Genomic DNA, 15,047 nt, shown 5'->3' with positions numbered 1-15,047 from the left:
TAAGATTCTTCATTAGATACATGTTTATATATAAATGGACATAAAAATTCAAAACATCATGTATTTTGAGTTCGAGGTTAGAGGTAGTAATAGTATATATCCGTCTTGATGATGATATTGAAAGTTAAGTATCAGAGAGACACACAAAAGTAATGGCGGAGATTAAACAAATGGCGTTTGAACAAGTTTATGAATAGAAAAAGAGGGGCCATATATTTTTCTGGTGATAAAAGAATTAAGAAAGCATTCTTGCACCTATAAACTCCAAATGCAAAAACCCTATAGTTGGACACGTACTACACTTTTAGTGTTAGCATTCGTCAAGTGAAGTATTAAATTAAACCTAATTATCCAATGTAGATGTCTTTGCCAACTGGACATGTCCGAGGGAAGGCCTCATTGCCTCCTCCTCGCGAGAGGTTGTAGGATAGACTCTAGCGTGGAGTATCGATCAAAATGTCATTAATTCCCTATTAGATGACTTTTGAGTTTAGGTCCAGTGTGTGATAATATTTTAGGCATGTTCAATTCTAACCATATACATATTATGCTAACTAATTAGTTTTGGTCGTGTTTAATCATTTAGTGACTACCTAGTATATATATAGTAAGCATTTTGTCTTATAAGTCATCTTGATTCAATTAATGGATGTCTTTTCGGCCTTCCCGACGAGGAGAGCCTCTCCAAGGTATCTCTCTGACACTCTGTGTTCGGTTCAATTCCCTCCAAGCGACATGAGCTCGTTGATGCTCTTTGGGTAAGTCTTGCTTCACACTGATCTCGTTATCAATGTCTCCCCCTAAGGAATCGAATTTGTATCTTTATATAAGAAAAAATGTCTAACCATTAAGCCATATATTGTGATACATAATATATAAAAGTAAATTCGAAATATATCATTTACGCTATAATCAATAGGTCTGAGATTTGAAACATGTACATTAATACTACTGCTTATTGAGTATATCTAAAAGATCACTTCAAAAAAATTGTTGAAAGAAATACGAATTAGGTTATTGAATGATTGCATGGAGACATGAAACATTGTGAAATTTATGACACTCTATATACACTGTCACCACACTCATTTGACACGTCTGGATTGCAAATTGCTCCCAATTATGCCCAAATCTAAAATCAGAAAACCCAATTTTCAGCTGGGCCCATTAAGGCCAGACCTGAAAGCTGCTACGTGGATTGGCAAAAGGGCCAGAGACTATGATAATTGAAAATCCCAACGGTCGACGTTGAATGCTGATAATCCAAATCTAATGAATTTGGGGATCGTTTGGAACGCTGGATTAAGAATTGGAATGGATTTCGTTAATCTAATACACGTTAATCTATTATTTGATTAGGTGGATTAGAAAATTGAATTCGACCTCGAATCCGTCAGAAGGAGAGGGGGTCTTCTTAGATAATCTAAATAACAACGAATTCGCTGACTGAGCTAATTAAAAAGAAATTTCCACCATATCCCCATTTCTTTTCTGAAAAGATACAAACTACCCTCATTCATCTTCTACCTATATAAACTCATTTTCACACAAAAATCACGCCTCTCCAAAGCTTCATCAGCTGGACGATTTCCGACACACGACGGCTCCGCCGTGCTCCATCATGAGAATTCGTTTAATTCGGACATTATCAAATTGGTTTTCATGCGTAGATTACGAATATGAGGTTTTTTTCTCTAATTTCTACTCGTTTTCGTTTAATTTCAAATCTAGGGTTACGATTTCGAAAATAAAAAATCGTTCTTTTGGTTTCATATTTTAGTATGTTATTTATGGTGATATTCTAAGGATTTTAACATGATTTTCGTTTTGAAATAACGCCTTAATAAGTCGGAATATCACTTTGAATCTTCGGTCGAAGGGTTTTCGCGTCGATTTGTCCCGTGGTGGCTTCGTCGACGTCGAGGATGCTTCTGGATAGATGATAGGCTTCTTTAGCTTCGTCGTTTCATGCTTCGTTTTCTATGTTCAATATTTATGCTTTTGATGCTGTTCATCTCCCTATTTGTAGTATGACGGCGTTCGAGTTTGGTTAGTCTAATATGCATTTGGTTTCTAGTTACTGTAGTCCTTACGCCCCAATGATATTTGAAATGTTTTGTAATGTCTAGGCTGATTGTTTGGCACATATATTTATGAACCAACTCACTTCTAGTATATAGAAGACCTTAGTAATTATGATGTATTTCGCTAAACCAGACATATTGGAATGGTTTGTCGGTTGATTACATAAAAAAAATTTGTGAGGAAGAGAAATACAACTGAAGAGTTACAATATATGTTCTGGTTTTATAAGGTTCATCTCTTGGTTTTGTATATTTTGAATTATGGCATTGTTTTGTGGTACTAGGTGCCACCAGGCACACCAGTTGTGAATGCTCTGGCAAAGCAGAGAGCCATGCTTGAGAATATACTGAGGGCTTGTGTTGGATTGGGTCCCGAAAACAACATGATCCTAGAATACAAGTGACGTACAAGGTTTAGGTGAAAAGTGGAGCAAGTTTGGTTCTGATGCAAGAAACCAATTTCCCTTTCTCCTTGATTGGAAAAACTAGTTGTAATGTTGTTGTTTAGTTTCAAGGCAAGTCTGTCTTTTTGGTTTTTAATTTAATCGTATGGAGTAAATATAACTCTAGTCCTTTAATCATTTGGGTACAGTACAGTACTTTTGTGTCCTTTTTCGGCCGGAAGTGAACATGAAGTAGTCGGACCGGAAACGGCGTTTCCGGTCCGACTAATTGCGATTACGGAGGTGATTAATTAGTTAAAACCGGAATCGGGGTTACCGGTTTTAAGTAAAACTGGTAATACCATTACCGGTTTTTGATAATATTTTTACATAATCTCTTTCTAAATAATTACGTGTAATTACTGTAAAAATTTCGTAGGTTCGGAACATATATTTTAGGTTATATTAGGTTCGGAAGATTTAAAAATAAATGATTGGTTCTGAGTTTAGGTTCGGGAAAACCGGTTTTGTATTGAACCGAACTGGTTTTAATTGAACCGAACTGGTCTGATTTAAAAAGTGCGAAATGACAAAAGTAGCATTTGACCAAAAATCTGACGCGTTAATTTTTCTGTAATTATTTTAAAAATCGAAGGGTACGTTGGTAATTTGACATTAAAACTGGTTTAAAAAACCGAACCGAACCGAACCGAATCGGTTCGGTTCGAACCGCGTCTTCAACTTCAGGACGCCGAATTTCTCTCTCTTCGTCACGCCATCCTCTGTTCTTCGCCGTTCTCGCCGATTCCGGCGACGTCGAGCTTCAAGTTCGGTACTGTTTAACTCGTTTCGACGATACGAACACGATGGTAGCTTTAGATTTTTCTAACTCGACCTAGATTTTCCGTAATCGTGATTTAATCAAATCGGGCCGACGATATTCCGGCGACGTCGAGCTTCAAGTCCGGTACCGTTCGACTCGTTTCGTCGATACGAACACGATGGTAGCTTTAGATTTTTCTAATTCGGCCTAGATTTTCCGTAATCGTGATTTAATCAAATCGGGCCGACGGAATTAAGTTTAAGTTTGACCAGGAATGGGATATCCGGTCAAACCCTTTGACCGGAAATGGGAAACCCGGTCAAAGGCTTTGACCGGAAATCCCAAACCCGATTTTGATTAACGTCTTAATTACGGGATTAAGTTTTTGGACCGGAAACGCCGTTTCCGGTCCGACTACAAATGTTTACCTCTCCGTCTTTTTCCAGTCAAATGTTCACCTAATTTTTTTTAAATTACATATATAATTTCCTATTAATCATTTTTGATGGATTTGATTCTGTGCATAGGCTACAATGAAGGGTTAAAGTATGCATTTGATGTTCAATATTTATGTCCATTAATTCATGGTATTAAATTATTTTGTTTTAAATTTATGTATGTAGAAGCATCAATTTGTTTTTAAAAAATGCAGTTATGTTCACATTCTTTGAAGAAAATGAAACAATATCAAAATGATTTAGAAAAATTATCAATTTCTTGTGATAAAGGCAATTAAGTAAAATATATCATCAATCCATATAATAAGATAATATATCCAAAAACTGCATCTGATAATCAGTTGTTGAATTTGATTAACTACTCTGATTTTGAAACCACCTACTAGCTAATTTAATTGGTACCGGTTAATCTAATTAACCCATCCTGCAATCCAAACGACTCCTTATATCACCAACAAGTGGGCATGGCCACGGTCCGACTCGAAACTAAAATCGAATTGGGACAAAATCGAATCGGATTAAAATTGAATCGAATTGAAATCGAGATTTTACAATTTCATTTTGGTTTTTATTTTCTTAAATTTATATGAATAAAAACAAACTAGAACCGTCTAGAATCGAACCGTAAATTTATAGATGCGATTCGATTTTATAAAATGTACGATGTCAGTTCGTATCTATAAATTTAAGAACCACGATCGGACGGTACCCATGTCTATCACCGAATTAATTTAACCAGATGTACGTTGTCATTCTTTGATGATCATAGGTCCTAATCTTACCGACCGGCGGTTAGGTAGATCGAGTATTTATTAAGTTAATTAGCTTGTTAGTAATCAACAAACACAACAATCTTAAGCATTTCATTTCACCAACCAACAACCTATAAAAACTGTATATTAAATTTAATTTTCCTAATTATGAAGTATACTGAAATAAATTACATTATATTAGCTTAAGTTATTATTCTTTTTTTTTAATGTCTGCCCACAATCGACAATCGTGAGATTAATTCCTGTTCCAAATGTCAGCGTACTAAACGGTAGGTCAAGCCACACGAGTTACTATATAATCTTTGAGATAGTGTGAATCATAAGTATAATTTTTTTATTTTTTTTTTAATGGAAAACCTTATGTTAAAAAAATATACTCCATACTGTTAAATAGAGGGAAACTAGAGTCACTCTCTTCTAAACTTAGAACAAAACAAATCTAAACCTAACCACTTGAATAACTTCCTTTTTGTTATTTTGAATCTAAATTCTTAATTTCCTTCATTTTGAATCTTCCTGAATTTCATTACAAGTTATTGTATTGTACATCAGAAAAATTTGCAGGCAGCTGGGGCATTGGAGGAGGGACAAAACCTTCAATGGCTAATACATGGAGTAGTCGTGTCCTTTGTCTCTCCATTTTTTTGTCGATTTTTCTGTCATCATCCAATGCTCAGAATTGTTCAACATACGTATTCTCCAGCGACAAATTCTTTCAATCCTGCAATGATCTCCCGGTTTTAAACTCTTACATCCACTACACCTACGACCCATTGTCGGGAAACCTTCAGATTGCTTATAGGCATACCGGAATCAGATCTGATAAATGGGTTGCATGGGCTATTAATCCAACATCGACTGGAATGGTTGGATCTCAGGCATTAATCGCATATCAGAATTCTAACGGGACAATGACTGTTTACACGATGCCGATCCAACAGTACAGGACAGAAATGAAGCCTGGAAATCTTAGTTTCCAAGTATCAGACTTGTCTGCTGAGTTGGCAAACGAGGAGATCATCATATTTGCAACTCTCGGGCTTAACACGAGTCTTACTACATTGAATCAAGTATGGCAACATGGAGCAATTGTAGATGAAGTTCCTCAGATGCATGCATTGTCTGGACCTAGCGTTAAAGCCATGGGAACTTTAAATCTTGTCTGGAGAAACTGTTACGTCGCCCCCTGGACGGGACACTGACTCGAAGCTGACAAGGAAACATGTAAGTCAATACTACCTCCGTCCAAAAAACCAGTTAATTTTTCTGAGTCAAAGTGCATGTAAAAGTTGACAAGTACTTTTGTGACAGAGGTAATACTACAATACATTCAACCAAACTTGGTCGTCCTGAAAATCAGAATCAAACGATCTTTTACCCTTTTATTCGACACTAGATTTATGTTCTCGTTGAGCTGTTGTATTTTCCATTTACAAATACAACATTTAAAAGGGTAAAATTTGAATATTTCAGGTCCATGGAGTGCTAAATGCAATGAGTTGGGGAATTATGATGCCAATTGGTGTTCTGTTTGCAAGATTTTTGAAGGAGCTGAATCCTAAAACTCCGACATGGTTTTACCTACACGTCGTCTGCCAAACTTGTGCTTACCTTATCGGTATGGTCGGGTGGGCTACTGGAATGAAACTAGGAAGTGAATCCGGACTCAATACTACGCATAGAAAAATCGGAATCACAGTTTTTGCATTCGCAACACTTCAGGTATATGACTTGGAAAGAAAGTAATGTAAATATTTACACGAGTTTTTAGGCTCTCTAAAATTGGATTTTCTGCATTCTGCAGGTTCTTGCTCTATTCCTAAGGCCAAAACCAGATCACAAATACAGATTCTACTGGAACATTTACCACCATTCGATTGGTTACCTAGTTATTACGCTAAGCATTGTCAACATATTCAAAGGAATTTACATGCTAAACCCGGAAAGGAAATACGAGGAAGCTTACATTGCTCTGCTTTCCGCTCTGGCTCTCATAGCTTTGTCCTTGCAACTCTACTGTTGGTTTTCTGTCTTGTGGAGCAAGAAACCTGCACAAGACAAGTTCCCTCCTCACGGAGAAAACGTTTCCAGAGGATATGTATAGATAATATTTAGGTTCAATTCTTTAATTCCAGTAGTTGCAGGAAACAAAAGTAAGTTTATTTTCCTAGTAAATCACAACATGTCAGATGTAGTTATTTTGTTGAATAGGAAGAATCAAGAAAATTTCCCTCATCCATCTGGTAACTCGTTATTTTATCAATCAAAGTGCATATATATAGTCAATCAAATGACAGGAAGAAATAACTATTACATAGAGTGATTAATAATTTGAAGATGCTACATATGGCTCCAAAACTTCAAGAAATGCATCCTTGACGATAGAGTTTGAAGCTGCCACTCTCTGAGAAGTAAGGTCGAAATCTTTTCCAGATCTGAGGCAATAAAACAAAATTCTTAAATTCATTTATCATTCCTCTTGATGATATAAAATGTGAAATTTATATTTTTACACTTACTGGTCATAAACAATCCCTCCGGCTTCTTTGACAATTAAGACTCCGGCCGCCACATCCCTGAGTAAAGGAGAAGGCTTATTTTAATTTCCTTTGGTATAACGCAAAACCATTTACAAAGAGAAATTAGATTTGAGGAAAGTTTCAATTTTAAGTTACCATGGACCAAATCCAGACTGAAAAAACAGATCAAATCTTCCACATGCAATTCCACACAGGTTCAATGCACATGAGCCACATATCCGAATGGACCTCACCTGATAATTAAGAAAGGCATCGAGTATGAAATCAATAGAGAGGAAATATATAAAGTTTTAACAACAATTAAAACCCTCAATCTTGTTTTACCTTCAGCAGTAAGCTATTGATGCTATTTGTCATAGCATCCACATTCGACTTTTCACGACTGTATCCAACCTGACATGTCAACGAAAAAAGCTTTAGTTATCAGAAATGAACGATAAAATCTTAAGAAAACAAATGAGATCCAAGTAACAAGCAAAACAAATTGCTCTTTCATAGATTTCATGCCAAAATTATTATTAATCGACTAAACTTTGAAAAAGCAAACATAGATGCTCACATCAGTTGCCAAAAGACACTTCAAAAGCTCACTTTGAGAGGATGCTGCAAATTCAAATACAGAAATCTTTCAAATATAGAGCAAAGATATAAAAACCCCAATTGAAAAGGAAACGATAAAAGAGCACTCACCTTTTATAGGATTCCCATTAAGAAAAGCACCTTGTCCTTCGATGGCAGTAAAAAGCTACACGAAAACCACTCGAAAGTCACACTTAAAACCAAAGGGTAAATTCTGCAAGGTAATTTTAAACTCCATGCTATTTAACAGGAAGCCAAGCCATATACAATCCTAGCCAATCGTCATGACCATTGCACTATTGAAGTAATAAGCATATGTGATATAATTCACACTCCCAATTCCAAATCTCTGTGTGAGCATAAAAGATTGTTTTTCCCTCACTTTTAGTCCACACTAATAGGAAAAGAGAAACACGCCATACCTCATTTATTATCGGATTGTAAACAACACCAACTACAGGAGTCTTTGAAATTGTAAGACCAATGGAGACACACACAAAGGGGAACCTAAAAGATGTAGCAAAAATAAAAAACCGATTAAACTGACTGAAAATATAAACAAGACAAGACCAATGGCAAAAAATGAAAATGATTACTACCCATGTACAAAGTTTGTCGTTCCATCAACAGGATCAACAATCCAGGTGGGCTCATCAGTCAATTCCATTTTACCATTAGCTGCTGTAGTTTCCTCACCAATGAACTAGGTGAAACATATGGATGAGGCAAGTTCAGAAATTGACACCATTTTGATAAGCAAGCAACACATTATGTTTTTCAATGAGCGGAAATATAAAACTATGTTTTAAAGACACATCAAGAAGTTGGAGAAAAAGATTCTAACCTTATGGGTGGGGAATTTTTGCTTGAGATAATTAAATATGAGATCTTCGCATTCCTTATCAGTCTTAGTAACCAAATCCACCTGCATTTCAAATCGATACTCCATGAATCAACAAAGAAGTATCCAGAATGATAATTATTTGAAAAAGAAGATTCATAAAAGTGCAAGAATTCGGGTTTACTGAAAACCACAAATGAAGCTTAGATTCAAACAACAATAAATTCAAGGTCATTCATGAAATAAGGAGTGTCTAAATTCATAAAACGTAACATAACTCTACAAGATTCCATTAAACCCAGTTGCATACAATTTAGATCAATGGGGGCCAAAGCAAAGAATCAATCACAAAAGGATCAACATGCAAAAAGGAATGGACTTTAAATTGAATTTCAAAGAAACTTACAGAGCCTTTATGCTCCACAAGCTTGGTCTCATAGAACGCATTACGAATTACCTGAAAAATGAATCCAGAAACGAATAAAAATCGAAACTTTTCGACTACCCAGAAGAAAAAGATGGCTTCTTTATTCGAAAATGGAATTCAAAAACTAACCTGGCCAGCACTCTTAGCTGCATCAATGGCAGCGTTCATGAACTCTGAGAGTGAACCTGCAGTTTCTCATTTTTTTGTATAAATCAATATGAAAAAGAATTCCAATTTCGGATTAAGAACATAAATTTAAATGATCATACAAACCATTTTCAGTCATAATTTAGTGGGTTAAGTACTGATTTTGTTGATGATCGGGAGCTTCTTTGTGCTTTTTATATACAAAACGGAGATACGGATTGTTGCACTAGAAGTCCTTGAAATATTTGAAATGTCATATCTGGTCCTTCAACTAACTAAACTAAATGGTAACGTAACGACTAACGTCATGCAAATTTTTACCTTTAAAAAATAGGCTTGACTATTGAGGCCCATAACGTGGCTATGTTGTCTATTTTTGACGGATCAAAAATAGTTCATAGACATGCATAACGTTAGTTATTTAGTTCAAGGATGCAGACGCAAATTTTGATATAGTTTGAGGATTGCTTTTGTATTGAAGCCCATTTTTTATGCTTTGGAAAAAATATTCCTAAGCTACTATTGAGTATTGATTCTTTATGAATCCTTATTACGGGATCATGCTCTCGAATTTTTTCTAAAAGAATTTGGAGTATGTAGTTTGCTGTTTGAGACTGAGACATACATTCGAATTCGAGGAAAAGCTGAAAAATTCTTCCGATCTCAAGAAAAAGAATTATATTTTTTATCTTCTCTTTTAATGATTGAATAGATATGGATGTTGGTTGCTAATATGCATGCAATAAGTTACGACGTGTCGGAATTCCTACTTAAGAATTTCTCGAAAAATAAAAGGCTACCCGGCTAGGGCATAGATCTACATGTAGATGGAGCAGTAAAAACTGAAAAGTACTAAAACATATTGAATGAAAACAATAGCTAACAAACTAGCATAACAATATTTGTTTTAGTTATGTATGTAACTATCCATTACATGTGAAGTAGAAAGCAAAATGTTTTTTTTTTTTTTTTGTCTATTTCAAAATGTCCCATTTTGTGTTTTTTTTTTTTAATTTTTTTTTTGGAGTACAACAAAATATACACATAATATTTTACACAACAAATAAAATCAAAAATAGAGTTGAAATATTTACGTCCCTCTATCAAATTCTTCTCCACAAACAAATCGACAAAACCGTTTTCTTTGCGTTCCCTCTTTAAGGTAGGAGCAACATATAAGATAATAGAAAGCATATTTTAAATCTTCCAAATTTCTTTTTTGTTTGAAAATGAAAGTGTTTTTCAAGAACAACTCAAGGCACTTGCGTTTAATTATTTTTTTAAAAAGGATACAAAAATAGGGGACATGACCTTGGGTTAGGAAATCCTTATAAAGGATTTTTTAAAACTATCATATGGGGGGTTTTGTGTACATTTTTTTGTTTACTTTTGCCCTAGGACATGGCCATTATCGATTCGGTCCAGTTCCTATAATTCACGGTTCTTTAATTTATGAAACAAAATTAAAAGTCAAAACCGAAATTTTCTCTAAAGGATTACGATTCGATTCTAAACAATTCCAACTCTATTCCGATATGACTCCATATAACTTTTTCAAAAAAGTAAGAAACGGAATGGAACCGTGTTGATCGGTTCCATTCGGTTTTGACACGGAAACTGGGCCGTGACCATATCTCAAATTCTCAATCAGCAAAAATGTACCGGAAATGTATACAAGAACTTCGAATCCGATTTTTAAAAATATAGGTACTTCTTTCCATAATATCCTTTTTTTTTTATATAAGAAAAACTTATTTTTCAAGGAAAACAGTTCAAAAAATATTATAAGTAAAACGAATAAAACCCCCAGCAACATAACATCCTAGGCCAATTCATTTCATTCATATGTTTCCATCTCTCAGAAAAACTATATGTCTAACATATATTTAACATTCATAACTGCAATAATACTGAAAAATAACTATGGCTTTTTTAAAAACAATGACAAATCTAGTAAAGCCTGAATATTACTAAGGAGATTACAACACAAGAGACAAGCTCCTTCACTTAGGTTCAAGGGCGGCAATTTCCTTCACCACTTGATCCTTGTCAGACTCGAACTGATCGTTCTCTGCATTAAAAGAAATTACAGGGAAAAAAGTCCTTAAACAGATGTTTGGCGGTAAATTGTTAAGAAATAAAATAGTTGGGGATCATATATATTAATACCTTTGTCCAACTTGAACTTGCCTAACAAACGAAGAAGCTTGCTTCGATTCGCAACGAGAATGCTGACAATGTCTGAGGGCTTGTTTTGATTAGCAACAAATAGCTGTAGACGAAAAAGGCATCGGGTTTTAGAAGAATTCTAAAGAAAATTTGGAGAAGTTATTAGGAATTTCACAAACTACACATTATAATGTATATGTACCTTGAAAACATGAAATGCATCGACCTGAATGCTCTTGCTTGATTCCTGTCAAGAAGGGAACTCATCAGTTAAGAGAAGAAATATACAAAAATACAGTTTTTCAAGAAACGATTAGTTATCATACTCTAAGGAGATTCATCATGATTCTCAAGTTATCCCTCGAGCGGACATATCTGGTCATCACAACAGAATTAGACCTATCCAGTAATATATCTCCCAATAGCTACAACAAATAGAAGAACCTTTTCAGCAAAAAAACTTATGATAATGGAAAAAACCTCGATTCTGACAGTGACAATGTAATACTAGTTCTTATAAAACTTTTTTTAGTATAACACTAACCTTGATAGCTTGACGTCTCGTAATGTAATTTTGAGACTCCAAGAGCTTTGAGTTGTACTCTGCAAAAAACTGATACCAACAGAAAATTTGTATTAAGTATATCAACTCAGGTCAAAAGTTAGAATTCAACAAGTTAGATAGCAAGATCACGTGTTTGATTAATGGTCTATTTAGTTTATATCCATATGCATCTTTCTTGGAGTGCACGTGTATGCATGAACTGGATAGGCGTGTGAAGATATGCATATATCGACAAGTCTTTTTGCGAAGAAAGTAACTACTGCGAATGCTGTTACACAATCCAACAGCTTTCATTATACAACACAAGCTTCTTATATTTGTCGTCATGTGCATGTGATTTTACGATCTATATGCATGAAACTTGATAAAATGTGCATATATGGACGATTATGCAAATGGTAGACAATATTCCGAAAACAAAGTAACAAACACTTACCCAGTCATAATTCTTGGAGAGAAATTCAGCAACAGTAGATTTATGCCTTGTCAAAAGCTCCTGCAAGATAATATTTCATCATCATGATTCACGATCACCAGTGCTAAAAATTGCAGTATGCAAACAAGTAAAGTAACAGAACATCCAATGCAAAAACATTCAAGTCTACTGATGTTTGGACTAATTTGTTACCTTAAAAGTCGCAGCAGCATCTGCAGCAATATCGAAATTTGGTATTTGAATATAGTCAAAAAACTTCCTCATGTGTGGTGATTCCAAAACATGTCTGTGAAATAAAGTAAAAGTTTAATTTCATCTTAGACAAATTACACCAAGCCAGCCAATTGATCTTGGAAATTAACTAGAGAGTAAAAGAGTTCATTTATTTTTCTCACTTTGCAACACTTTGGTGACGAATGCACTCCCTCAACATTGCACCATAGTGTAATGCCATATCAGTGTCTTGGTAACTGTAAAGAGAAGACAGTATAAATAATCAAAGGGCGACAAAAAGATGCAAAAGCAGAAGATAATGGAAATTTTATCATTCCCATCAAACAGTTTCTCATTACTGATTTACTGACTAGCACGTGGACTTACCCTGCTGCTAGAATATCCATAAGATCAATGTTTGATTCCAAGTAATCACAGGAAATCAAACGCGAATGAACTTGCTGTCTCTGTAAATTTGCAACGACTTGAGTTGCATCTTTCCTGGCCTGTAAAAGTTGATGCTTGCAGTGTAAGTATCAAGAAGGAGAGCAACATAACATAAAATGCAAGTCATAACATCTTCCCATGGCAAATTCTATAAACAAATTACAGAGAACGATAAAATGACATGATTTTGCAACCTGTTTTTTGCATTACCTCCAAGTTCAGTTTGGGAAGACTCTTAATCAAGAGCCGAAGAGTGTTTTCTCTGAAGAATTCCTGTGTCAGCTGAGCACAAGCCTCTGGAACAGGCTCAGCATCACTATTTCCATAGAGAATCACCTTCATCTCCCTTAAATTCTTGTACAACTCAGCCATCTGCAACCAACAAGAAAACAACATGAAATTTTAAAACCGAACCATAGTCGTACTCGACAATTGTCAGAATTCTCTAAAAAGGATCATACATTTCATTCTTCTAGCTTCAAATCGAGAAAAAGTTCAAAAACAAGGTTATAACTTTATGAGAATTCAGCCATCAGCAGCAACCAAGAAAGCAAACAGCCAACATGTGTAAAACCGAACTGGTGTAAGATTCAATAGATTGTAAAAAGTTATTTCTTTTAGCTTCAAATCACAAAAGGTTCAGGAACAAAATCATAACTTTATGAGAATTCAGCCATCATCATCATCAGCCAACAAAGCAACATGATTTAGAACCGAACCAGAATCACATAAACAAAAATTTCCTTCTTCTAGCTTGAACTAAACACAAATTTCAGAAACAAAATCATATCTTTATCAGAAATATCCATCTGGGTACTCAAAATAAGTGAAGCAAAGTATACAAAACAAGCTCAAATTTTAAAAACCCCAATGAACAATAAAAACCCAAATGCAAGTTATTTGATTGCTAAATTACACTTTTTCTTCCCGCTTGGATTCTCGAGTATCAACCGGAGGACTGTCGGCGAATGCGAGGAGATCACGGGTTTGCCGGACGATGTCGACCGGAGTTTTCGGCTTCGATTTGAACAAAACTCTCATGGTGGGGGTTGTTATCAATAGAAACAACACGTGATAATCTCTTAGTTTTAGCTAAGGAAAAGAACGCCGCCGAGAGCCTCCGCCGTACCACCGCCGTGGAGGCTCTCCTTTTCGGCTTAGACTCACAAATTCCTATCTTTTCTCTCTCTAAAACAGAACACCCACCTCGTAGCTCTCTCTCTAGAACGCTGTTCAGAGCTTCTTCTTCCTCTGGTTTTTAATTGACCCGAGAGAGGAAGAGAGAGCTCTGACAGCTAAGGACGGTTTTTTTGGTAAGCGTAGTGTTTTTGTTTGCTTATTTTCTCAACTGGAATGACAAATTAACCCACTATTTTACGGATTCATCGAAATCACTAAACAAAATAAGGGATAATTTCATAATTTTTTTCTTTTCGTCTGAAGAGTTTGATTAGTTAGTTTAGAACTCATAGAATTCGTTGGGAAAAAATATAAATAAATGATAAAAATATTCTTTATTTTGTCTGATAAATTGGATGTGTTTGCAAAATAGTGTTCGGGTTGGTTTTTTTTTTTTTTTTTGAGACTTGAGACTTTTATTTTGAAGAAAGATTAAATAATTTTTCTTTTTATGATTTTTTAATTCTATAATTATAGATTTATTTCAATCTTTGACCCGCCTTCGATGTTGTAGATTCTTTTTATTTCTTTATTTTGACAGCTCAGATGTTTTAGATTCGGTAAGAAAACCTTTTTCCATTTTAAATTTGTTTTCACAGTTGAATTCCAAGTCCATAAGTCAAACAATTTTCTTTTTTTGAAACATTTTGTTTTTAGATTTTGTTTTTGTCCATTTTTGAGCTTGTGTTCCTTTTCTTTTTCTTTTGTAAAGTGAAAAGCAAATCAAATAGTTCATAGTTTAGTAAAAATTCATCCTCGTTCTCTTTATGTGTCTATTTATTATTCATTTAACGAGTTGTTTGAATCAGACACATATGGATGTTTTAAATGAATGAATGGATTCATGTCATAAAAAATAAATAAGATTAAGCTAACATTAATTTACCATTTGAAAATGGTGGATCCAATTCGAAAATATATTACCGGAAATTGTATCTTAAACTTTTTGAACAAGTTTCAACTTATTTAACCATTTTCAATCA

General features: G+C 34.8%; 2 protein-coding genes and 1 pseudogene across 2 annotated transcripts; 1 reads left to right on the top strand and 2 right to left on the bottom strand.

Moving 5' to 3' along the window:
* The first annotated feature begins 5,120 nt into the window (after positions 1–5,120).
* On the top strand, positions 5,121–6,625 carry LOC139883597 (cytochrome b561 and DOMON domain-containing protein At5g47530-like; annotated as a pseudogene).
* Positions 6,626–6,844: 219 nt separating this feature from the next.
* LOC139883596 (inositol monophosphatase 3-like) lies at positions 6,845–9,194 on the bottom strand. Its single transcript, XM_071867755.1, has 12 exons — positions 9,182–9,194; positions 9,038–9,093; positions 8,888–8,938; positions 8,485–8,565; positions 8,240–8,343; positions 8,063–8,147; positions 7,752–7,806; positions 7,621–7,664; positions 7,386–7,454; positions 7,197–7,294; positions 7,041–7,097; positions 6,845–6,956 (listed from the first exon to the last, which is right to left on the bottom strand). The coding sequence occupies exons 1-12, from the start codon at positions 9,192–9,194 to the stop codon at positions 6,845–6,847; spliced, it is 825 nt and encodes a 274-aa protein (XP_071723856.1).
* Positions 9,195–11,058: 1,864 nt separating this feature from the next.
* On the bottom strand, positions 11,059–13,926 carry LOC139883593 (putative MO25-like protein At5g47540). Its single transcript, XM_071867753.1, has 11 exons — positions 13,804–13,926; positions 13,096–13,257; positions 12,826–12,944; positions 12,621–12,695; positions 12,418–12,511; positions 12,226–12,285; positions 11,769–11,837; positions 11,551–11,649; positions 11,427–11,471; positions 11,225–11,327; positions 11,059–11,126 (listed from the first exon to the last, which is right to left on the bottom strand). Exons 1-11 carry the CDS (start codon positions 13,924–13,926, stop codon positions 11,059–11,061), a joined length of 1,017 nt encoding a protein of 338 aa, XP_071723854.1.
* Positions 13,927–15,047: the final 1,121 nt, after the last annotated feature.

The sequence above is a fragment of the Rutidosis leptorrhynchoides genome, unplaced genomic scaffold (genome assembly GCF_046630445.1).
Source record: "Rutidosis leptorrhynchoides isolate AG116_Rl617_1_P2 unplaced genomic scaffold, CSIRO_AGI_Rlap_v1 contig424, whole genome shotgun sequence".
NCBI classification, from domain to species: Eukaryota; Viridiplantae; Streptophyta; class Magnoliopsida; order Asterales; family Asteraceae; genus Rutidosis; species Rutidosis leptorrhynchoides.
This window is presented reverse-complemented; position numbering and strand designations above follow the sequence as displayed.